Genomic DNA, 25,299 nt, shown 5'->3' with positions numbered 1-25,299 from the left:
CAGTCAAATGAGATATTTGTAAAGTGCTTTGCAAACCTAAAGTGCTATTTAAATGTGAACTCTTACTAGGGTCTTGGCTTTGAGGGTCGATTTTGTGACCAGAAGTGTGTATTTGAGATCTGTAGTCAAGAGAACACTTTTTCCTCATTAGAACCCATGACCTCGGCTTTAGGAGCTGGCACTGTGTTTTATCCAGTTGAGCTAACTTATTCAGAATTTTAAAAAATGTTTAATGATCTTGATTTTTAAAAGCTTTTTAGCAAGCAATTGGACTCCATTTTTAGTGTGGTTTGTGAAAATGTGACCATTTTGTTGCTTGTTACTCTGTAGGTGAACCCCACTCCCAAAATCGAGGGCTTCCATCCTGATACCTGACTTCCTTGCTCATTTTTCTGTCTTCACCCCTACTCACCTCTGCTTTATTTAACCTATTCTTTTCCTCTTTCTCTCCCCCAGACTATAGTACCTACAGTCAAGCTGCAGCCCAGCAGGGGTAAGTAATGTTCATCTCTCTATTACCATAGATGATAGGGCCCAGTACAGCATTTTCTTGCATTTTGTCTCTCTCTACACTCCCAGGCTGTAATGATAGAATCTTGAGCTTTGCTATATTCAGTATTTGCCCTCTATCTCTCTTTACAGCTACAGTGCTTATGCAGCCCAGCCAGCTCAAGGATATGCACAGACCACCCAGGTAATCTTGATACCCGTGTGTACTTAGATCTTCGAGGAAAAATACAGAGATTAACCTTCCTGGAATTCTTTTTACCAGGATGTTTCAGCACAACAGGCAGACTTTTGATTTTACATCTGAGCTTCCTTTAGTTTGATTTAAAAAAAAAGTAGGAGGTTTACTAAATACATACAGTTTTTTCCTGAATCCATAATATCCCCGTGGTCATCAATATACCTCGGAATGATTTCATTTGTAGAAGTGTAAGATAATTGGTCTACAACTGTAGGCAAATTACTAAAGCTCTTTGAACCTCTGTTTTCTTGACTTAAAATGGGGATCATAATGCTTCAGAATCACAAGCTCCTAGAGCACTAGAAGGAACCTTAGGTACCTGACCAGGAGTCTCCAGTACAGCATTCCTCAAAATTAGTCATCCAGCCTCCACTTCCAGATCAAAGGGGTCAGCTTTAAGGCAGCTCTCATTAATGAGAACTTTTTCTTTATGTGGAACCAAAGTGTGACCCTCTGCAACTTCTACGGATGGCTTCTAGTTCTACCCATTGGGACCAAGGAGAAGATAGGGAAACTTTCCCCATGACAGCCCTTCAAATATTTGAATGTGGTGATCTTGACTCCCTCTTCTCCGAGCTAAACACCTCCATTTCCTTCAGCTAATTGTTGTATGTTCTGCTCTTGAGTTCCTTGATCATCCTGGTCACCATTTTTTTGGATACTCCTCAGCTTATCAATGATCTTCCTAAAATATGGCACCCAAGTGATAACAGACATTAAGCGTTTTAAAGTTTGCCAAGGGCTTTATATAATTTACATAATATTACTTAAACCTCAGTTATTCTTTGGGGGAGATGTGAGAACATTATCCAGGATCCCAGCTGTTTTGGCCAAGGCAAAGTACATCAAGACTGGCACCTTTTGGGGGGGGATGCTATGCTTTTCTTCAAGCAGTTGTTGAGAGCACATTAGTTTTTTCAGCGGCCATGTTGACTCTTTGAGCTTTGTGGTCAAACCACCACATACAACACACTCACACTCCTTATCTTTTCCAGATGAGTTGCTGTCTACCTCCCATGTTGTACTTGTGAAGTTGATGGACCTGAGTATAAGCCTTAACGTTTTATTAACTTCAGCACATGGGCTGTAGAGTCAGTATATTATAGCAGGTAGATTGTTGGACCTGGAGACAGACCCCTCAGATGGGCTAGGGGAACCAAGTGGTTCACAACCTTGGGAGCTCCTTCACTAATGACAGACCTTTTTGTACTTGCATCCATCTTCAACTTTTTGGGATCCTATCGATCTAAGCTTAGCTAGCAATCACACCTATTATTTTGTACATCCAAAGATGGTAGCTCTCTTGGCAAGGCCAATGAGGTGTTCACTCACTACTTAGTTTGGGTTTCATTTTTGTTCTCTGTAGTCCAGAGACTCCTGGGCAAGGGCCTTCTCCCTCTCCTTGACCCCAGAATGTTGGCCTGATCCCTCCTTTGGTCTTCCCATTTTCCCCCGATGTAATTGTTGAGAAGAAAGGTGAGCTGTTAAACCAATCACAAGTAAAAATGTTCTCAAACAGGAAAGCTTGAGGGGTGATACATTGCAGAACTCTCTCTCCTCATCTTTTAAAGTTCAGCACCAAATTTGAAATGTCCGTGGCATCAAGCTAATTCCTGATACTGCACCATGAAAACCTATCCTAGGTACAACCATGATGTACTGACTGGAAATTCTTGTATAACTGGTCATTCAAATTAAGCCAATGAGAATGGTAATGATCAGAGCCAAAAGAACAGTTAATTCCTTGCCTACTTCTAAATATTATTGAATGTTCTAGTTCAAAAGATAGTGCTCTTCCAGCTGACTCGTCTTAGTAGGCTCTAGCATGTTCACACTCATTTTCTTTGAAGTGATTATAGCTGTTAAGTCTGTGCTTTTCAATCAGATACATGCCCAGGTGACCAGAACATCCTCTGGTGGACTGAGACTCAGTTTCATTCCCTCCCTGGGCTTTTTTTGTATCATTTGCTTCTGTCTCCTGATCCGGCTCTGGCAAGCTGACACCTGGGTCCTCATTACTCTCCCTTTGGGCTCCTTTCCTGCTTCAAAGTTAGCTTGGAGTTGGCTGATGAAAGAGCCAAGGCCTTTGACTTTAGGGGTCAGGTTACCAAAATGTAAGAAATTGAGTAAAGGATAACAAGCACTCATTCATGTCTGCCTAGGAGATTTCACCTGGACTGCAGAGTGTGGATTAAATGGCCACGCTCTGGTTCCATCTGACAGCACATGCCTCTCACGTAGCTCTCCTTCCTAGAAAAGAGCTCATCTGGACTTTGTCCTTCTTTGTAGCAACTTAGAAACTGAAGAGTGGCATTCTGGGGCTAGGCTGGAGCTGTGATACTTAACCTGTGTGGCCTTTCTCTTTGGGGCAGGCATATGGGCAACAAAGTTATGGAACCTATGGGCAACCTACTGATGTCAGCTATACACAGGCTCAGACAACTGCGACATACGGGCAGACCGCATATGCAACCTCTTACGGACAGCCTCCAACAGGTAAGACCTGTCAGACACATCCTTCTCCTCCATCCTCCATCAGTGAGTCTAATCTTGGCCCAAGGCTTGTTCAAATTAGGGTCTTGGCTCACAACCACATTGGTGTTTGATAAACTTTTGTGGTGGTTGGGGAGAGCTTTTTTTCTCTTGTCTTTTTTTTTTTAATATATACTCTAATCAAAGTATAGAGGGGGTAAATTCTAGGGGAGAGAAACTTAGCCTTTAAAAATCTTTTTAGAGCATCTTGGGTACTGGCTTGTGGCTTTGGGATTAGGCAGAATGTTTCAAGCCTGCAGCAATACTGAGGGGTGTCAGACGCTGATGCTTTAGCTGCTTTAAAAATCAAACGGATTAGCCAAACTGTCGGCCGACTTTATCTGATGGTGCCCCCCCTACTTTGTGTTTTGTGCTTTCCACAGTAGAAGGGGCCAGTACAGGTTTGACTTTCCTGCTCATTCTTGCATGCAAGAAGAATGCTTTGTCATCTTGTCTAACCCTGTGATGTTAATTAACCTTTTAGGTGTCTTCGTGTATTTATCCCTAAAACCTAACACCATACCACATCACTTACAGCAGCTCTAAAAGGTGCTCTCAGGTGCCATTTACAAACCTGTGTGTTTTCAGTTTGGTTTGGGGAGGGATTTCTTTTCTTTTTTACTTAAATATAATAGTAGCTGCCCTCTTCCCTAAGGTATTTCATGTAATGATTACCCAGCTGACTTCTATTCTCTGAAGGGCAGACTGCATGGTTAGACATGTTTAGAATATCAAACTACCACCCTGCCTGGTCCTTGCTTGTCTGTGATTTCTAGTCCAGACATACATTTAACTTGGTCTTCATCAACTTGGCGAGTTTAATTTTGGGCTCACCTTCAATCATATACGTGGCTGTTTGGGGGAGCTAAAAATAAATTCAATAATTAGAACAAATTATATCTTGACATGTTTGGGTTAAAAGTGGAATAAATAATAATATATAATAATAATAAACATGTGGTTCTTGGTATTTGATTCTGTCCAGTTTTGAGCTAACATTTCTGGGTCCTCTTATATTCTGTGTACAAAGTACTTAAATCCATAAAATTCTTAGATGCTTAACCTCAAAATCCATACAGTGGACCCAGTGCTGTTGCTTTGGGTTTCAAAGATTTGGGGGATGGAAACTCATCTGATTGTAGATTATACCGTCCTGATGTTGAGAGAGGAGCACTTCGTAATCCGCCAGTTGGTGTGTGGCTGATTAACCTTGAAAACACCAATGATGGTTGCAGTTGGGGGCAGAACTTTAATAAAATGGGATACATTTCCTATCATTCTGTGCACTTGAAGTTACTCATTTGAAACCAAATGTTATTTGAATATGAATGGAAAAGGTTAGATTTGTTTTTACCTTCCATTGGGTCTTTATCTAGATTTCCTATATGTTTATTGACTTGATGTTTTCTTAAGCACCTTTTGGGTGCTTAGCCCTGTCCAGGTTCTGGGGTTAGCAAGACAAAAGGGAAACAGTTCCCCAAAGGAGCCAGCCATCTGAGGGGCTAGTGTAGCATGTACACATATGCACAGATATATACGAGTAAGGGAAAGGGGAGGGGGAGAGTGAGCACACAATCAGGAAGGGCAGTGGTTACAGGCCCACATGGGAAATAGGGAGCTTTGGGGGTGGAGAATAGCTCATAGTTGAGGTTGAGGAATGAAGAGTTCATGTAGAGGATAGTATGAATGTTAAGTCAGTGTGTAAAGGTATTGGGGAAGGCCTTGAATGTTCAGAATGAGGCAGTGAGGAGCCCCCGGAGTTTCTCAACAGAGAAGTGACAGGGTCAGATTTCTGCTGTAGAAATAACCATTTGGCAAAGTGCTCTAGAGGAGGATGGGAGAGGGCAGAGATGGGAAATCCAGGGAGACAGACTGGTGCAAGGGAGAAGGGGACAGAGGCTTGGTCTAGAATCAGAGCAGTGTTAGTAATAAGAAGAGAGGTAGGCAAAGACTGTTGGAGACAAGCCTTCCCTCGCTTCCCACCCCCAATACATTTGAAGACCAGCTGTTGTGGGTTTTTCTTTCTGGCTCCATAGCCTCTAGCATGGAGCCTGGCACATTGTCAGTGTTTAATATTTTCTTATTAAATTTACTTAAATGGTGGGTGAGGGAGGTGGAATGATGAACCTAGCTATCTGATAAGATGGATGTACCCACTACAGAAATAGACAAGAGCTCGTAATCGTGAGCTTGTTGGTTATGAGAAGTTTGAGGTCCCTGTGGGACATCTAGGATGAAATAGCCAGCAGGCAGCTAATGATAGAGAAAGGGATTTCAGGAGAGACAACAGAGCTGGGGGTTTGAGGCCTTAGTGTGGAGATACCGAAAAACCCGGGTACAGGTGAGGAAAAGGGGATAGAGATCATTGATTGGAAGAAAGCTGCTGTTGAACAGGTTTGATGTTAAGTCTAGGGAGCAGTGTCACAAAAGAAGGGGAAAGTAGAGAAAGTGTCTAGGGAGGAGAGGATGGTTAGCTCTTGAAAGATAAGAAGACTGAGAAAATGCCATGGTATTGAGCAGTTAGGTCTCTGAATTTGGACACCACTCATGGTCAAATGGTGAGACCAGAAGCCACGTTGCAAGGGTTCAAGAAGTGATTGGGTAGTAAGGAAAATGGCTGCAGTGTACTTGATTCTCTTAGGGAGCTTAGCAGTGAGAAACTCAGCTTAAGGGACTGTAGGGTCAAGATAAAGGGCTTCCTAAAGATGGGGTGGAGACAGTGGGGAAAGAGCCAATAAATTAATTTGGGGGCGGGTAAATGAATGGATGACTTGAGGGGGCAAGCACTCAAAAGAGCTGGGAAGGAATGGGAGTAAGGGTCAGGGTTGGGGCTTTGCCTCAAGAACAGCCACCTCAAAGACTCTTAATGGAGGCGATGGAGAGAGGTTTGGTGCAGAGTGGGGAAGAGGAGGCTGCTCATAATGATTGATTGACTTCTACTTTGTCGGTCCAGTGAGAGGCAGGGAGTTCTGAGAGGACAGAGCAAAGGGGGAAAGAGATCCAAGACTTGAGAAGCCACCGAAAAGAATGGGAAAGAGCCTCCTCAATCGTGGCAGACCAACCCAAGAATCCTGTGTAGCATTGAGAGCCCAGTTGGGATTAGAGAGCATTATATTGGACCCAGCATAGCAGAGTTGATAGCTCAGAAGAAGATGGTGTTAGGGGTAAGAGGAGTGCTGTTGACAGTTACAGGGCTGGGGCCCCTCTTACAAGTCTTAATTTACCAAAAGAGCACCAGGAACTCTGTGTTCTGGTGAGGCTGGTGTGATAGTCTTCTATAGAAATGAGAGGCCCTGAAGAACCAAGATCATAAGGCATAGGAGAACTGCATGGAGCTCATGAGTTTAACTAATTATGGGAAAGAATGTGAGAATTACATTAATTAGATGTGAAAGACTGCGCATAACTGAAGTGCTTCTGGTTGGCTTTCAAAAGTTTTAAAAATTCCTTTGGCCTCTAATTTTGCTCCTACTTAATTGAGTGACTCTTCCCAGTCCTTTCTTCTGAATAACAAGAAGCTACCAGGCTATTTGAACTGATTTTAGGCAAACTGTTTAATAATTCTAGGATTTTATTTATATAAATAATTCTCATGTTACAAATCTTTTGGCAGATTTTCTCACCATCTTAATCTATTATTTTGCCTAATGAACTGTGATTTCTGAGAAAACTGAATGTCTTACAGTGAGATGGTGATTTTAAATTTGTCCATTCTCTGAAAAATAGAAGAAAATGTTCATGCTGCCAAGGAAAGTGTTAGAGCATAATGGTCTGTTAGAATGGGACTAGCAGGGAAAGAAAAGTTGGATACATTTTCAAAAGATCCAGCATCATACCCTTTGATCCCACAATACCACTACTGAATCTGTATCCCAGAGATAGCCCCCCAAAAGGGAAAAGGACTATTTGTACAAAAATATTTATAGCAGCTCTTTTTGTGGGGGCTAAGAATTGGAAATCAAGAGGATACCCATCAATTGGGGAATGGTTGAACAAGCTGTGGTATGTGATCGTGGTGGAATATTATTGTGTTACAAGAAGTGATGAACAGGACGATTTCAGAAAAAACCTGGAAAAACTTAGATGAACTGATGCAAAATGAAGTGAACAGAGCTAGGAGAATGTTGTTACACAGTAACAGCAATACTTTTTGATGAAGAATTGTGAATGACTTCGTTGTTCTCAGCAATGCAGTGATCCAAGACAATCCCAAAGGACTCACGATGAAGGCATGCTCTCTGCCTCCAGAGAAAGAACTGATACTGTTTGAATACAGACTGAAGCATGCTGTTTTTTATTTTCTTTCCTTTTTTGAATACAGACTGAAGCATGCTGTCTTTTATTTTCTTTCCTTTTTTCTTCCATTCTTTTTTATTTGAGTCTTCGTGTACAAAATGACTAACATGGAAATGTTCTACGTGATTGTACATGTACAACCTATATCTGATTGCTTATTGTCTAGGGGGGAGGAGAGAGATGGAGAGAGGCATAGAATTTGGAACTAAAAACTTTAAAAAAGGTTTCTAGGGACAGCTAGGTGGTACAGTGAGTAGAGCACTGGCCCTGGAGTCAGGAGGACCTGAGGTCAAATTCAGCCTCAGACACTTGACATGCTTGCTAGCTGTGTGACCTTGGGCAAGTCACTTAACCCCAATTGCCCTGCCTTTCCCCCCTCCCCCCCAAAAAAAGTTTTTAAAATTGTTTTAACATGTAATTGGGGAAAAAGTAAAATGTGCAAAATAACATAAAGAAGGAAAAAAAGAATAAAGCTCTTTGAATAGATTTGCTAGATAGCCTACCAAAAAAAGATCCAGAGTTTTTTATTTCCTCTAGGTGACTATTATCTGTGCTAGTAGAGAATATCACCCCCCCCCCTTTCTCTCCTCCTCCCCATCCCCACCCCCGCTCCCAGGGCACCTTAGTAGATTTATATAGTCATGTGGCCCCACAGGCCCCAAACAAAACAAACCAACACCTGAGTGCTGTCTTGCTGGTGGCAGGCTCTCCAAACCAATTGAGATGGCTTGGTACTGTCAGTTTCTACACCCATAATCCAAACCTTACCAGTTTGAGAAGACCAGCCAGAGTTTGTAAGTCCGTTGGCCTAACTCCAGGTCATCTCTACAGGGCACTGAAAGAGGATTTTCATGGAAGATAAAAGTCAGGGTTTTCCTAAATAGATAAGAAATTACTAACCTTAGTTTGACCGGTTTGTGTTAATGACCCTCATTCTCCTTTCCCTCGGCATCTTTCAGGTTTGTTAGTCTTCACCATTTCTATGATCATTTTGCTCAGCTTTTCAAGATTAATAAAGATGATTAATTACCTTAGTCTTTTACCATAATCATTGAGCAAAATAAGACCACTGCACTTTGATGTGATAAATTAGTCTCTGGTAAAATGTCATTTCTTTACATTGCTTTCCTTATAAATTTGGTAGCAGGCTTGTCATGGTGTGTGGGAATAGGTCTGTAGGAGTGACAAGAGTGGAATTGTGTTCTGGCTAAAATGAAATCAATTTGGACTTTATATGATTCATTTTAGGACTCTGCAAGATCACAAAGCTGATAAATTGATTATTACTAACATGCCAACTTTGTAAAGACCTCATGTCTTAGTACCTACCTTTTCCCCCAAAAATATGTTGCCACTGAACATCCTGCATCTCAGAGGGAATGTGATTGGAGAATAGATTGTGGGTGTGAAGGACCCAGCAAGGGTGGTGGCTGGGGGCTGGCATGGGGCAGGGGCTGCAGAGGTCTCAGCAGCAAAACCCATTCAGAGATAGGACCTGGTTTATGAGAACAGGGAGCACCGGGGAGGCATGGTGGTTGAAGGGTGACAGAGACAGACCTCCTGTGGAACATCACAGTGAGGTGAGCTTTCTTGACTCCATGATTGGAAGTACTGAATTAGAGCAGCCTCAGAGTAGGCTGTTACTGAGCAGCAGAGAAGAACCTGGATCTGAGTCAGTTGAGAGAGGAATAGTTAAGTAAACTTAGCCTGGAATCTCAAACAAGTTTTGTTGTTGTTGTTTTTTGGACAATCTCTATTTACCTTTTAATGGGGTGTTTCCAGGTTTCAGATTCTTATTTAGGATCTTTGTCAGATTTCCTTGTGGTGTGCTCTTACCTTTGGGCCCCCACCCCCCCAATTCTTTTTTTTTAATTGATTTTTTTTTTATTTTTAGTTTACAACACACGGTTCTACATAATTTTGAGATCCAGATTTTCTCCCCTCCCTCCCCAAGACGGCATGGAATCTCATATAACTACCATGTATAACTTCGCATTGAATTAATTTATACACTAGTCAAGTTGTGGAAAAGAATTATGACCAATGGCCACCCCCCAATTCTAATACCTGTGTGTGTTCTCCTCTTGCCTGGTTTTCTGTCCGTTGTTCTACAGACTTGTTAGTCTCTGCTTTTTCTAGATTTTTTTTTGATCCTAGGAGCTGAAATCAAAACCACTCATTTTATAATGTTTAAGTTATATCAGTTTCTTCAGCTCTTTTAACATGTGAGGGTGGAAAACTTGGTCTGTGGAATTTCCAGAATAACTCATTTAAAACTACTGTGGCGGTGGCTGTTTGACAGTGCTAGAATTTAAGGAAAGCAGTTAAAATGAAATATTACTACCCTTATGTGTGTGTTTGAACTAGTGACCCCATTGCAGTTTCGGTTTCTTTCCTCTGTGAGTGCTTGAAAATGCACTGTTACTTTGCCTTCTTCCTTAGGCTTGGCATTCTTCAGGATGGCAGTGTTGTGTTTGTTCTGTAATAACTCAGTAATTAAGAAAAGTGTTAGTGACTACTTTGCAAGTACAGAAACAAGAAAGTGAAGGTTAAAACAGGTGGATTCTGTTGTCATTCAAAAGTGACACCCAGAAAACTGCTAGACATTTCATGTATCATCACTAGAGAGAATGGAGTCTTAAAAGAAACAATCATTTTTCTCTAGAGTTAGTTTTAGGAGAACACTTCAGAATTCTGGACTGAAAACATTATACTACCCAGGATCCTTGTGTTTTAATTATTGAGCTATATACTTTTTGTGGTCATTTTTTGTAATACATGATGTTTTAAAACCAAGTAACATTGTAAACATCGATGCTTAGGCGCTTGAAATTGGCCTCCACTTTGGTAACCCATTCACCAGGTACATTGTAGGTCATTGATCATAACTTTAGAACAGGGAGGATGACCTTTAAAAGACCATTGAGCCCACTTCCCTTCACTTTCTCCATGAACAAAACTAAGGTGAGGCACAGAGAGATGGTCATGTGCCCAGAGTCTTCCTGACACAGGCCCACTGCCCGTTCTACTCTGCCATGTGGCTTCAACAGCTGTCCTTCTCTGGGGAATCTAGAATTCTGAGTTGGCTCTTGTTTGTTCTAGGTTATACTACACCAACTGCACCTCAAGCTTACAGTCAGCCTGTCCAAGGATATGGGACGGGAGCCTATGATACCACCACTGCTACAGTTACGACCACCCAGGCATCCTATGCAGCACAGTCTGCATATGGCACCCAGCCTGCTTATCCCACCTACGGGCAGCAACCAGCAACCGCCGCACCTGCCAGGTAATGACATGCTTACCTGTTGCTAGTCTCTCTGTGAAGCACCAGCGTCAGACTCTTAGAATGCTGTGTGCTTTGGGGATTAGAGAATAGACCTATTGGTTAATTCCATGGGAATTTTAACCCAGCATATGACTTTTCTTTTAGAGAAGTAGTCTCCCATTCATATGTTGTGAACACTGAATCCCTCCAGGGTATTACAGGAGAAAGAAATCACTAGCCCTGTGCTCAGTCCAAGGGCTTTTCCAAATCTAGGTTCAAAGAAAACAAGACGTGTGCCATTGGGTCACTGAATTGTGTAGAGCTCATGAGCTAGGATCTGTCCTCGGTGGTGAGGGGCTTTGGGGGAGTGGGGTATTGATTTGGTTTACCCAAATACGTGATCTGGAACATAGAAGAAGAGTGTTTCATTTTTCTCACAGTGAGTGACTGGTAAAATTGTACTTTTAACCTAAGTTTGGTTTCACTGACCAATGTAATGTGGTTTTCTCTTTTCTGAAAACTGCTGGCTGTGCGACAGGGGTCGTAGCATGTGACCCAGCTGTCTGAACACTATGTCTCTCAGGTTTAGAAGGCCGCACTGCTACTACCTCCATTTGTCTTTAGACTCACTTGGCAACCTAACAGTTTCCTCCACGATTATAGACCCAAAGTCAGGTGTGGCATCAGCTGGGTACCATAGTGTGTGTGAACAGAAGGGGGAACAATTCCAATCTCCTGTGCCTGGTTAGCAGTGGGTAAACAGTATCACTTGTTGCTTAACAGAGGATTGAAGGTCTTTACTTTAGCCAGTGTACTTGGTGGCTGCTACAGCGTTGAAGGAAGTAAAACTGAATTGAAAGAAAAGCTTGTAGGGAATAAAGGAGAGATCGACTTGTAACCTAGACTTATTGTCTGCCGTAGAGGTAAGAAATTAGCTCGGGCAAAGACTGGTGAAATTACTTCTGAAACACACAGTGAGTAATCAGGACCAATCAGGGGGTCATAATAGCGGCTCATACTGGAGCAACATGAGCCAGTTCAGTTTATTAAAATTGGGTCTCCCTAGGAACCACTTCAAGTATCTGACTGGTGACCTATGGCACCCCATTTCACTTGACTTAAACATTGCGGGCAGTTTGTAATGTGCCATTTTTCAGTGTACTTTCTCATTTCAGTAAGTCCTTTGAAGCCAGATGCCTCACTCCAACCAAGAGTGTATCCACCCTATCTCTGGAGTATCCCTGAGTTGTGATGAGATCTATCACTCTGCCTCATTTCCTTCTTTGTTGCTGTCTGCCTTCATAGTTCCTCCTTCCTGATACTTTTTAAAACAGCCATCGAAACAAAAACCAGCTCTTTTTTCCACCCCACACCTCCTGTCTCCCTCTTCTTGTGCAACCATTCCCCTTGTACTGGGAATAGTGGAATAATCTCTTGACCCTCTGGAGAAAGCCTCAGGGTTGCGCTCTGAGCTCAGATGGGCCAGCATTTCACACCAGCTCTCAGGCCTGCCAGCTGCTTGTCGGTGCCTGACTACGATAGTTTGACCCCACTCTACCGCATCCCTAGCAAAAAGCTAGTATCAGGGCTGAATGAAGAGCCGATAGAAAGTGCTGGCCTTTTCAGGATTTGGATTGGTTACTAAGTCCTCATGAAAGATGGGCCTACTTCACCTGACCCGTCTTATTTTGTGTGTCCCTGGCTGGTAAACAACTGCCTGTTTCCATGACTGCTCTAGAAGGATCTGGGGAAAGACAGCCTGGCCCACAATGGTATTGCTATGAGGTACACTTGAGGCAAGTTTAGATGACCATCTGTATACACTCACCCTTAATTTCAAATGATGGAGACCGAAAGCCATTTTTTTAAGAGACACAACTACAGTGCCTTTGTTACGCAAGAATATGCCTTACTTTGGACTTCTATAAACCTTAATGTAACTGAAAATTTGTGAAATCCCCTTTCTCCCCACTGTTGCTTCTCTGGCTGGAAAGAAGCCCTCTCCCCTCCAAGCCACCTCCCTCCCCAACCCAACAAACTCTTAACTACTTTTATGTTAGGGGACAGGATAATGTGACTGAATCAGATCCATTTGGGAACATTGCCCTCCCTCTCTGGAATATTCCCTTCCAGCAGAAGCATTTATAAACTGGCTCTGAGGAGCCTTCTTATTTCCAAGATGGTTCTAAGGATGTGTGCTGCTCATATTTGGAGAGTGCTTAGGGGTTTGTAGTCAAGTGTGCCCATCAGAAAGCTGGCTTCTTACTTGTACATTTCTCCTTTTAGACCCCAGGATGGTAGCAAGCCCGCTGAGACTAGCCAGCCTCAATCTAGTACAGCAGGCTACAGCCAGCCCAGCCTAGGATATGGACAAAGCAACTACAGTTACCCACAGGTGCCCGGCAGCTACCCCATGCAGCCAGTCACCGCACCGCCATCCTATCCTCCAACCAGGTAACTCTTGTCTCATCCTCAGGGAGCTTGAAAGACGAGTCTGACACCAATGTGTCTGCTTAAAGAAGGACGATAACCTTAGTATAGGATTGTAAAAATAACGGGGCCGGGGGGAGGGGTGCGGTGGGGAGACAACTATCCGCACAAACACACCAGTTAAAGAGATTTGCTGGGGTTCCTGTCCTCCTTTTGTTTGGCTGGTTTTATTGTTGGAGCTGGAATGGACCTTAGAGCCAATCTAGGCCAGGAGTTCCCTCTCCCTTTCGGCCATATGAGAAAGCCTACAGACAGACCCCTTTGCAGAATATTGTTTTTAAATGCATAAAACAAATTCCATAGAAGTTATAAAGGTTTAAGGCCAACAACATTGAACCACAGGTGTGGTGTTTTTTTTCCCCCATCCAAGTTCACAAAACCCCTGAAATTGAAATGTATCCATTGACCCATTGGGGTCGATGGACCCCAGGTTAAAAACTGATCTAGACTAGTGCTCTTTATTTTACCAGTGAAGTGATTGAAGCCTGGGAAGTGAATGAAATCAAATAATTTTGCTCTTTAGAATTCTGGTAAAAGATTTGATTGGGGAGATTTTGCCTCAAAAGGGGGAACTCCATGTCTCTTTCTTTTTTTTTTTCCTTTATCAACCTAGTTATCAAGGATTGTAAAAAAACATCTTTTAGGTCTTGATTCTGTTGCTCCTCTTCCCAAATGCTTCATTTTGTTCCTAAACTTCTGAAATTGGTGCTTATCAGTATTTTTTTATTTGCCATATTTTCTTGACATAATTCAAGTTCTTTCATTTAAAACTTTTTAAGTACATCCAAAAGTTTAGAGACAGAGCAATGAGAGATACTTTTGAGAGTCTTAGAAGAAAGAGTATTTGGTTTTGTGCCCCCAGCCTTGAGAATCATTTGAGGCCATGCAAGGGGGTTAGAGAGAAGTCGGTCAACTTGCTGGGTGTGCCCAAGCTGAACAGCTCCAGAGGCTAGCAGTGCACCAGAGCTGGAGCTTGGTGCCCCCGGGGGAGTCTTGGGCTTGAGGTCGAGCTAGCCTTTGATGTCCTCCAGATGGACTGTCCCTGACCTCCTTTGAAACGTGGTTGGGTCCTCGTGGAGTGGGGAGTTTCCCGTTTGTTCCAGTAAGTGACGCTACTACTTTCTTTCCTAAAAAGCTTTCAATTTTTGTCTTTCAGCTATTCCTCTACCCAGCCGACTAGTTACGATCAGAGCAGTTACTCCCAGCAGAATACCTATGGGCAGCAGAGCAGCTATGGACAGCAGAGTAGCTATGGTCAACAGAGCAGCTATGGGCAGCAGCCCCCCACTAGTTATCCCCCCCAAACTGGATCCTACAGCCAGGCTCCAAGTCAATATAGCCAGCAGAGCAGCAGCTACGGGCAGCAGAGTGAGTTATTTGGAGGACATGAGTGTCCCAGGGTTGTGTTAATTCCTGGACTGGGCTGGCTATGGATGTTGGTCACTCAGGTGGCTCCAAGAACGGATCTGGTGCTTATCTCCCATGACATCTGGAGAATTCCCCATTAGCTTGTATGATACCTTGCCTAGAAAGGGCAAAAAAGATCATTATGACACAAAGCGTTTAAAGGAAACCAGCCACCTTTTACCACCTCACCTGGCCAGGACAGACACAGCATGAGAGAGTGGACATTTATTTAGGAGGCTGGTGGTATTGTCCGGACAATCTAGAGAGAGTTTGGGGAAAGTTCCCACAGCGTTCAGATCACTTTATAAAAGGGGTTTTGTTGTTCGTTGGTTTTAGCATTAACATGGAGAACTAGTGATTCTTCATTTTGGAAATATCACTGCAAACTACAAATAACTCAATATTTCCATTAGTAAAATACTTTTCTGCCTGCATTTTTGGTCCCTTTAAGTGAAATTCCATCTTCATGATTACTTCCCCTCTACGTCCTATGTGAATTCTTCCTATAGCCCAGCTACACAGTTTAATCAGATACACTTAAGTGCTAGGAAACACACACTTTCCCTGTTGGAAGGAATGGGGTGATTAAGAGTTAGGGTTTTGACCAACGTTCCTTGGAAATTGCATTTTTCCCCCTTTGCAATACCAAAGGCTTATGTTGAGATTTGTAGGGTTTACAGCTGGGACCCCAGCTCTTAACTCACCCCATGCCTGGGACTTCTCTTTGTTTGAAACATTAATACCCTCTGAGGAAGGTCACCGTGGAGGTGACTTGAGTTTTTGTGACCTTGCAGCCTCCTCAGCTGGGGCCTGCCTGCCAACTTAGCAGGGTTGATCCTGGTACCATGAGAGCTCCTAACCTGAGTGCTCAGTTGACACTACAGAATTGTGACAGTTCCCTGGCTCTAAAGAAAGGGCAGAGAACTGAAGCAGAGCAGGCAGTGCCGAGAGGCTGCTCTGAGCCTTACGGATGTGACTTTCTCTTCAGGTGCGTTCCGGCAGGACCATCCCAGTAGCATGGGTGTATATGGGCAGGAGTCTGGAGGCTTTTCCGGACCTGGAGAAAACCGGAGCATGAGTGGCCCTGATAACCGGGGCAGGGGAAGAGGGGGATTTGATCGTGGAGGCATGAGCAGAGGTGGGCGGGGAGGAGGAGGAGGAGGACGCGGTGGAATGGGGTAAGAGCAAACCTTTTCTCCTTTTACCTAATTGTGTTTCATCCATAGGATTTTCAGTGGAAAGAAGGGACTGAAAGATATAAGAAAAAATTAAATCTACATTTCCATGGACAATCTGTTGATCTCAAGTCATCTTCCAAAGCATGGAAATGGCATCTTGGTGGCAGAAATGGCAGTATGCGTTTATCCTGCCAGTATAGCCCGTTGGGTTGGGGAGGGGCGGCAATGGTTCGGAACCTAGAACTTTCAGTTCCCTTCATGGTTAACTACAGAGGTAACAAAATGTCCTCTGCGGGTACTAGAGCTTTGGGATGGAACACACACAAACCTTCTAACAATCCTAGGTCTAACTGATTGCCTCTGAGTGCTTGTCTTGAAATGTCCAATATGTGTGTGTAAATAAGTCTATAGAGATATGTAGAGATGCTAGATGCTGTCACATGTTTGAAACGGAGGTTTGTCCCCAACATCCGTTTGTGTTAAAAAGTACAAAGAGTTATTGAAGCACTTTTGGGTGAAGATCCAGGTCAGAACACTCATGCTGCTGAAAACATGGCCATAAGGTGAAGGAACCAAATGTCTAGAGATTTGGTTGGTCTCGTTGATTTCAGGACAGCTCCCCATTGGAGCCTGGGAGAACCCCAAAGCAGTTTGGCCGTCTTGATTGATGGCCCAGTCTGGTTTAGCAGAACTTGTTTGTTTCCCTCGGTAATGTTATAGCCCTGTTCCCCCTCCCCTCCCCTGTCCTGATCCCCACCCCTCCCCCTTCTGGTGTCTGTGCTTTACTGAAGGTGAGGATGGTTCATTAATAATGGTGCTTAATGTTAATATACAGAAGGCGTAGTTCTGTGTGTGTTCTGTCCCTATGTAAACTAGTTAAAAGTTATGCAGAGTGTCGTCCAAAGTACACCTTGGAGGCCGATGTCTCTGCCCATGCCGGCTCAAAGAAAAATTGAGTTATTTACCAATTAATGTAGATTTCACAATTAGAATGGTTAAACAGCTAATCTTTCAGGCCACACATCTCAACAAATAAATGCCTTGATGATTCCAAGCTAATGGAAAATGTTCACCTTGGCATTCTGCATAACTTTAACAGAAAGTAAATCTGAAGGTTGTGGTGAAATCTTTATTGGAGGCAACAAATTTAGATTCGTGCAAATCGATCCACGTCCATTTTGGGATGTTTCACTTGAACCCAAAAAGAAAATCTTCGAGATTGGTGGGTGGAGGGGCGGGACCTCTTTACGTCCCATCGTAAAGGTTTCACCTCTTTGATGAATGTTTCTAAAGTAGCCCTAGACACTTGAAATGACTATCATCACGTCTCTAATCCCCTAGAAATTTTGGTGCTTTTTTTGATTGCCAACAAAATTCTCAAGTTGTTATTTTTTTCATTTTAATGCTATTAGAAGTAAAGTAGACTTGACTAATAAGGGAGCCCTCTGTGGACGTAGTTTGTCTACGACCAGAGCCATAGAGCAGAGCCTGGCTTTCCCCACGGGCTTCCCACTAGACTGAAGCAGTCTGGGGGCCGTAGGGGCAGGATAGGGGATCTCCCCCCCTTTTTCGTGGTGTGGTGATGGCTTTCAGTGTCTTCTGCAGGTAAGGCACTCAATGTTGTTAACATGCCCTTTTTCATTGCCTCAGTATTTTGATATTTTCATTGGCTGTTAAACGTGGAAACTTTTTAACATGCTTTGTCGCATTTATATGCTACAGGTTACAAAGTGAGAGCCTTGTATACACTTCAATACTTAAAAAGTACCCGTACTCAGTACTCAGCCGGCAGCATAATGAAAAGTGGGACTAGACACGGTGTCCATATGGAGAGGAAAAAATATACATAGGATATTTTAAACAAAATGTATTCATTGTATAAATGGAATCCTTCTGTAACTTTGGTAACTGCATACTTGTTGTTTGGTAATGAAAACAGAGGAGGTATAATACTCTAGAATTGTGTAAAATTAAAGTGTAAACTTTTATGTTTAAAAGAGAGAACATTTTATGGTGTGTATTTTTAAGAAAGGAAACAAAGCTGCATGCAACAGCTTGAAATTGTATTTTTAAAATCCTCCGGTATTAAAGGTGCAATACTGGCTAGAAAAATCTAGTGAGAACAATTTTTCTGCCCCAGCTCTTGCCTCCTCCTCCCCTTAATTCAGGGCGGTGACTTCAGGCCGCCGGAAATGTCTGTAAAGCTGTACCCCCAGTCCATTGAGCCTTGGCCATATGTGTAAAACTCTCCTTCCACAAAGACTGTTAAATCCATCAGTAACCTGAATTGTACGGCTTTATGCTGAAGACTCGATGGAAGTGCCCTCTGATGTGTGCTGTAGGCATTTGATGTGGTTGTCTCCTGCTTTATTAAACTGTTAACTGGTTAGGGAGCCCCGAGGCTCAGTTGACGCTCCCTTTGGGAGAAAGCGGGGGTGCACCTTTATGTACATAGCAGAAAGAGAGGGTTCAGCAAAATGTTGCCCCACGTTTCTTGTTCCCCCCAAGCTCCATTGTCCAGTTGATGATTGATTTTTGTCTTCCTTATTCGCCAAGTATTGCACTATTAATACCCACCCCCAGAACTGAAAGGGCCAGCCAGACTGGTGTGTAAGATCAGACAAGCAAGGTTGTGTATAAAGAGCAAGCTGAGCTGCCCGGAGCGAGGCCTAGTGACAAGCTGAGAGAGATGCATTGTTTGGAGATGGGGTTAGCCAGTGCCCTTCTTCCCACGAGCCCCCGGGGCTCCGAGCGGCACTGGCTTTGTAAAGGGAAAGGCCTTCATTTCTTCGTTTATCCCCCCAGCAGCGCTGGAGAGCGAGGTGGCTTCAATAAGCCTGGTGGTAAGTTTTTGAGTATTACAATGGATAGTGTTTAAAAAAAAATGCAGTCAGTTCTTAGAAAAATATGATTTTTGTTAGTTTCCTAAGTGGTTTTAAAAGTGGCCTATACAACAAGACTGTAATGGGTACTGCCGGCATTGCATTAGGGGTATAAGGTTAACCTATGGTTACAAAACAAAGGGTAACTTGAAGTATTGAGCGACTGCTTCTGTAATTTGGGGGAACAGACATTTTTACAATTTGGTTTATTTGGAGGAAAAAAGTTAATTTAAACTTAACACTGATTGGCACGTTAAGCATTAAACAGGGTAATAATCGGTTAATGGTTTAAAAGCAAACTTGTAAAAAAAAAAAAGCCCTAGCCCTCTGATCACCAATGTTTAAAAGGGGCACTGCTGCTTTTTGGCAGTGCGGGTCAATTGGAGTTTAATGAAGCCCCATCACATGGTGGTGTAGTAGATAGTGATGTGTGTTTGTAAGGTGTGCAGCTTGCAAGGCGTGCACTAACGAGCCTCTGTGTGCTTTTTCCTGATTGGCAGGACCTATGGAAGAAGGACCAGACCTTGACTTAGGTAACTTGGACTCCTTGGGCCTGTTTCTACTCTTTCATGGTGCAGGGTTTAGTGGCATGGTGAATTTTGCTCCTGTGTCTTCAGGGCCACTAGTGGGCTTCTTAGCATCCCTTTTACTGGCATAAGGCCCTCCTAAGGAGTGAGAGTCAGACTTTCAGGGTTGGAGGGAGGCCTCAGATGATGCAGTGCAGCCCCTTCCTGAGGCATGAAATCTTTGCCCGCGTCTAATAGCATCAAGAATGCTTTCTGACCACGTGCTGATGGGCAGATACCTACTTGTCTGTCCCAAGTTTCAGTGGGAACTAGGTCTGCTGATATGTGTTGGCTTTTTTACATTTTAGGGCCACCTGTAGATCCAGATGAAGACTCGGAAAACAGTGCAATTTATGTACAGGGGCTGAATGAAAATGTGACTGTTGATGAGCTGGCAGACTTTTTCAAACAGTGTGGGGTTGTCAAGGTGGGTAAAAACGTGGTCTCTCCCAGCCTTTCCTGCTCAGCAGTGAGAAAAGAAGTTTCTGGTTCTCAGGGATGTCTGAGAAGACAAGACTTAGGTTCAGATTTATCAGGAGCTGCTTTGGTCACATTTGAGTTTCTGAATATTGGAGTTTATTGTTATTTATGTGCAGCTTAGTATTGCTGTGCAGTGGGTATTTACTGAAAATAATTCATTTCTTTAAGCACCATCTTTTTTTTGAACTTTTTCTAATAGAAAATTTCCTAAAATGTATTTCTATCCTCCTTCTTTGTCTCAATACATTTCCCATTTTCCTAACGGGAGTATTGTCCTGAACAGTCAGACTTTGAGTGTTGCAGCCCAGGGACTATTGGGGTGCAGAGGCGACAGCTGGTGCCTGAGCTGCCTCCACATTCCTTCTCCCTATATGTAAGCTGTGGAGTTGGCAGTGAAGCAAGACGTTCTGAATATTGAGCTCCCCTCTCACTTGAGGCCCCTCTGGAGAGCAGAATAGTGCCTAGGTTCTGTGACAGCTGGTTTTTGGGGCATCTTTAAGGGTTCACAGTGGTGTATGACCTGGATGAGTGAGGCGTGGCTGTACAGCATGAACCTGGTGCATCTGCCAGGACGAGCCCAGGATCCGGGGGCTGTGTTGTTCTTGGTGCCGGGACTTAATTCTCTATTGAGCACAAGTTTCCTGTTTTTTTATCAGAAGGGAACTATTGAGCCACTGCATAGATGTTGTCTTGTTTGTCTAGATGAACAAAAGGACTGGGCAACCGATGATAAACATTTACTTAGACAAGGAAACCGGAAAACCAAAAGGAGATGCCACAGTATCCTACGACGACCCACCTACTGCAAAGGCTGCAGTAGAATGGTTTGATGGTGAGAATGGAAACCCATGTTGAAATTGTGGGTAGAGAGGGAAAGTTTGGGGGAGTGAAGAGGCCCACAAATTCAAACCCCAAATCAGATGGACGCAAGTTAAGACTCTTTGTGTAGACTTGGACCTTATAAATGGTCATCATGATGACCTTGGGCGAATTTTAAAAGGAGGTCTCACCCTGAGTCTCTTCCCACCCAAGGAAACGAATCTTTAATATGTAGACCTTTTCATGCACAAAATCAAACATTTCTCAGGGTATGTGATAGAAGTTTAGTCCAGTTCTATGGCTCTCCAAGGCCTGCAGAGGAAGCCACATGTTCCACTCCAGTGGGAAACCAAGGGAGGATTTCCCTGAGTTGTGGAGGACATCTCCCTTAGGGGTTGGAAGTAGAATTGGAAGGTGGCCAGCAGCGATGCCCACCACAGCCACCTAGCCAGAACACACACACACACGCACACGCACACCCCAGATTGCTTTTTCTTAGGGAAGGGTATTTGGTAATGTTAAGGTAGAGGGCAACTAAACAGACAGTTCTCTTCACTCTAAGGCAGAACCAGAAGTGAACAAGAAAAATGTATGCCTTTTATCTTATTTCAGGGAAAGACTTCCAAGGGAGCAAACTCAAGGTGTCTCTTGCTCGGAAGAAACCTCCAATGAACAGCATGCGAGGTGGCATGCCGCCCCGTGAAGGCAGAGGGATGCCCCCTCCTCTCCGAGGAGGTAATGGGCTCTCCAGTGGTTTCTTGAAAGATTTCTTGGGGGTACTGGGCACGAGAGTCAGAGACTTGGAACCTAGGGAGGAATCTGTCCTGCCATTGGGGGAGGGAAGAGTATGGCATCATCCGGCCCAATTGACATTTGTATAGTACTAGAACAAAGAGCAGCCTTATGAGTGGCGTTATCCCCGTTTTTAAGACCACACAACAGCTTCACGGGCTTGTGATTTATCTAAGGTCACACAAATCATAGAACAGCAAAATCAGAATTCAAAACCAGCTTCTTGGGTTCACAGTTTGCCTGTGTGGTACCCCCAGTAAACAGAGAAATTTGTCTGGGGGATGCCAGTGAGATTGGAATAGTCTGAGAATCTTCATGGAAGAGGAATCAGAGTTTGGGGTGAAGGTGATGATGTCTCTATCCTTGTGGGCATTTTATCCAAAGATTTGACTTAATCCTCAGGAATCTTTTTGTTCTAAAGAAGGCCTGAGATCAGCATGGCCTTTATTGCTAAAATCAGATGCTACAAGGAGTTAATTTTCATTGCAGGTCCTGGAGGGCCAGGGGGGCCAGGAGGTCCCATGGGTCGAATGGGAGGCAGAGGAGGAGACAGGGGAGGTTTTCCACCAAGAGGACCCAGGGGTTCCCGAGGAAACCCTTCAGGAGGAGGAAATGTCCAGCACAGAGCAGGAGATTGGCAGTGCCCTAATCCGTATGTATTTTCCTGAGCAAAATAAAACCAAGCTTTTTTAAATGTATAGTATCTGTGTGCCATTGTAATGAAGGTGTGGGGTACTTTTTGAAAGGAAAAGGTAGTCACCAAGCATTTATTAAGCACCTACTATGTTTCAGGCAGTGCTAAGTTCTAGAGATACAAAGACCAAAAAGGAAAAAAGTCCCTCTTCTTAATGCACTCCCTGTCTGATAGGGGAGACAGTAAACCCCTATGTGTAACCAAGATCTATGGAGGGTAAATGAGAGGTCATCTCAGAGGTCACCTGAGATTAAGGAGGACTGGGAGAGGCTTTTTGTAGAAGGTGGGACTTTGGGCAGAGATTCGAAGGAAGCACACGGGAGTTAGCAGGGAGAGAGTTGAAGCTATGGGAGATAGCCACATCTTGTGTGAGGATCAGCCAGGAGGCCTGAGTCACTGCACTAGAGCATACGGGGGACAGGAATGTGTAGAAAGCCTGAAAGTTATGAAGGCCAAAACAGGATTTTATATTGAATCCCAGAGGCAACAAATTGAGCCACTGGAGTTGATTATGTGGGGGGTGGCATGGTTGTACCTGTGATTCAGGAAGATTGCTTTGGTGGCTGCTCGGAGGATGGGCTGTAGTGGGGAGAGCCTAGAGCCAGGAAGACCCTCCCCACAGCTATTGTAATAGCCCAGTGGTGAGAGCAGCATGGGGGGAAAGCGGGTAAGGAAGTAAAAACCAATAAAACTTGGCACCATCTTGATTCTGGGGTGTGAGAGTTGAGTCCAGGATGACTCCTAGGTTAGCCTTAGGGCCTGGAAGGGTGGTGGTGTCCTCTACAGCAATAGGGAAGGTACAAAGAGATAGGGGGAAGAGAATGAGTTTTGTTTTGGGTTTAAGATGTCTCCTGGTATCCAATTGGAGATGTGAGATTGGAGGCAAGCAAAGGTTAGGACAGAGGATCATCAGCCTGGAGAGAGCAATTCCATGAGATTTGATGAGGTGCAGCAAGGGAGGAAGGAGAGGAGAGAGAATGGTGCTGAGGGATCCACCACCACTAAATGGCCAGCCCTGGATGGAGAGCTAGGGTGGGAGACTGGGCTGAGAAGCGATGGTCAGACCGTGTACATCGTCCCTGGCGCCATTAGTGTTTCAAGCAGAAGGAAGAGAATGTGTTCCTGTTGGTAGTTCTGTGCATGATGGTCACATGTGCTCTATCACATGAACTCCCAAGGGACTGGGATCGGTTCTGTTGCTGGTTCAAATTGGGTTCAGTGAGTGGCTGAGCCTGAGGCTTGATTAGCATCTGCTGAGATTCAGATCAAGTGACAATTGTCCCATGTCCAAAAGTGCTGTTCTTTGTGGTCTGCCATCCTGCTCGATGCTGCTGCTGATTTCTGCTATGCTACCTTTCTGTGCAGAGGCTGTGGAAACCAGAATTTTGCCTGGAGAACAGAGTGTAATCAGTGTAAGGCCCCTAAGCCAGAGGGATTTCTTCCACCGCCCTTTCCACCTCCAGGTAGGTACTGGGATGATAATTTCTTGTTGCCTCTGCGCAGTTTCCCAAGAAAGTGGAAGTTAGTGTTAGGTTGATGAAAAGAATGATGTTGGTTAGGGAAGTCAGTATAAAATGATGGGTGGGGATCTTAGAGTTTGGAGCCTGAATCTTCTGTCCCAGACCCTTTATTTACAAAAAAGGAAATGAGGTCCTGGAAAATAAGGAACTGTTCCAGGACACATCTGAGATTCAAACCCCGCTCAATCAATTTCCTTCTTCCCTGAAGTTGACTCCTGACCTCTGCCTCTCCCTGATCCTTTCTTTTTGTCAGGTGGCGATCGTGGCAGAGGTGGCCCTGGTGGCATGAGGGGTGGCAGAGGTGGCCTCATGGACCGTGGAGGGCCTGGCGGCATGTTCAGAGGAGGCCGAGGTGGAGACAGAGGTGGCTTCCGGGGAGGCCGGGGAATGGATCGAGGAGGCTTTGGTGGCGGAAGAAGAGGAGGACCTGGAGGTCCTCCCGGGCCTCTCATGGAGCAGATGGGAGGCAGAAGAGGCGGGCGTGGAGGACCCGGAAAAATGGATAAGTATGTTTGCAGCCATCTGGGGGGGTGGGGGAGTGCTGAGTGAGCAAGCCCAGGCCAGTGTGGGGAAGGTGGCATTCATCTTGTGTGGCCGCAGACGCCCTCTTCCCTGTCTGGGAATGTCGGGTGCGCCTCCAAGGAAGCCTGGCTCTTAACAGAGACCTCTTCTTTCCTTGCAGAGGCGAGCACCGTCAGGAGCGCAGAGACCGGCCCTACTAGACGCAGAAACCCCGCAGAGCTGCATTTACTACCAGATTTATTTTTTAAACCAGAAAATGTTTTAAATTTATAATTCCATATTTATAATGTTGGCCACAACATTATGATTATTCCTTGTCTGTACTTTAGTATTTTTCACCATTTGTGGAGAAACATTAAAACAAGTTAAATGGTAGTGCCCTGAGTTTCTTTTCCTTCTTTTAAGATGGTTGTTTAACGAAGACTAATAAACCAATGAGAAACCATTGTTGTGAGCATGCTCAAATATCATTGTGTGGAGACCCGGGAGCAGAACTAACTGTAACAATGTTAATGGTTGTGATGTTTTTTTTTAAATAAAATTCCAAATGTTTATAAACGTAATTACCTCTCGGCCTCTGTTCGGCAGTAATTTGCAGTGTCTCCCCCTGGAATTGAGCTCTGCCATTTTGTCCCTGAAAGGAAAGAATAAATTCAGTGCCATTTGGTGTGCAACCCCTATTTCTTGGTGGGTCGTACTAGGAACCCAGTGGGAAGAATCGGAGCTGGGCTGACTGCGGTAAAGTGTCCTAGCTATGGGGCTGCCACAAGATGCGCACCCACTCGGAAGCCATGGGCAGAATTTTGGGACTTGGAGACTTCTGTGGCCCCTCATGGCCCCAAACATCTGCTTCTGGTGTGATTAAGGAAATAGTTTTCTGGCCCTCCAGCTAGGGCAGTGGTGATTCAGTTTGATTTTTTCCCTCATTTAATAGTGTTTTACTCTTTCCAATTATGTGTAAAGATAGTTTTCAACATTCACTTTTAGAAGATTGTGAGTTCCAGGTTGTTTTCTCCCTCCCTCCCCTCCCCCTTCCCCAAGACCTCAAGCAGTCTAATACAGGCTATACATGAACACTTAAACATTTCCACATTAGTCATGTTGT

General features: G+C 44.1%; 1 protein-coding gene across 2 annotated transcripts in view; it reads left to right on the top strand.

Annotated features, from left to right (window-relative positions):
* The window catches only part of EWSR1 (EWS RNA binding protein 1), a 30,177-nt gene extending 5,420 nt beyond the window's left edge, over window positions 1–24,757 (top strand). Inside the window, exons 2-17 of one of the 2 annotated variants that reach the window (XM_036755372.1) lie at window positions 457–493; window positions 643–694; window positions 3,121–3,244; window positions 10,679–10,865; window positions 13,131–13,298; window positions 14,491–14,702; window positions 15,730–15,919; window positions 18,728–18,762; window positions 19,302–19,334; window positions 19,676–19,794; window positions 20,550–20,679; window positions 21,279–21,401; window positions 21,948–22,110; window positions 23,518–23,615; window positions 23,926–24,178; window positions 24,355–24,757. In XM_036755372.1, coding sequence (XP_036611267.1) covers window positions 457–493; window positions 643–694; window positions 3,121–3,244; window positions 10,679–10,865; window positions 13,131–13,298; window positions 14,491–14,702; window positions 15,730–15,919; window positions 18,728–18,762; window positions 19,302–19,334; window positions 19,676–19,794; window positions 20,550–20,679; window positions 21,279–21,401; window positions 21,948–22,110; window positions 23,518–23,615; window positions 23,926–24,178; window positions 24,355–24,394 — 1,964 coding nt within the window. In that variant the 3' untranslated portion in view covers window positions 24,395–24,757. Of the gene's footprint in view, window positions 1–456; window positions 494–642; window positions 695–3,120; window positions 3,245–10,678; window positions 10,866–13,130; window positions 13,299–14,490; window positions 14,703–15,729; window positions 15,920–18,724; window positions 18,763–19,301; window positions 19,335–19,675; window positions 19,795–20,549; window positions 20,680–21,278; window positions 21,402–21,947; window positions 22,111–23,517; window positions 23,616–23,925; window positions 24,179–24,354 lie in introns of both variants that reach the window. The other variant, XM_036755363.1, reaches the window with a different exon arrangement.
* Window positions 24,758–25,299: the final 542 nt, after the last annotated feature.

This window comes from Trichosurus vulpecula, chromosome 1, assembly GCF_011100635.1.
Source record: "Trichosurus vulpecula isolate mTriVul1 chromosome 1, mTriVul1.pri, whole genome shotgun sequence".
In the NCBI taxonomy this organism is placed as follows: Eukaryota; Metazoa; Chordata; class Mammalia; order Diprotodontia; family Phalangeridae; genus Trichosurus; species Trichosurus vulpecula.
The sequence above is the reverse complement of the archived record's forward strand: the minus strand, read 5'-3'. Positions and strand labels throughout refer to the sequence as shown.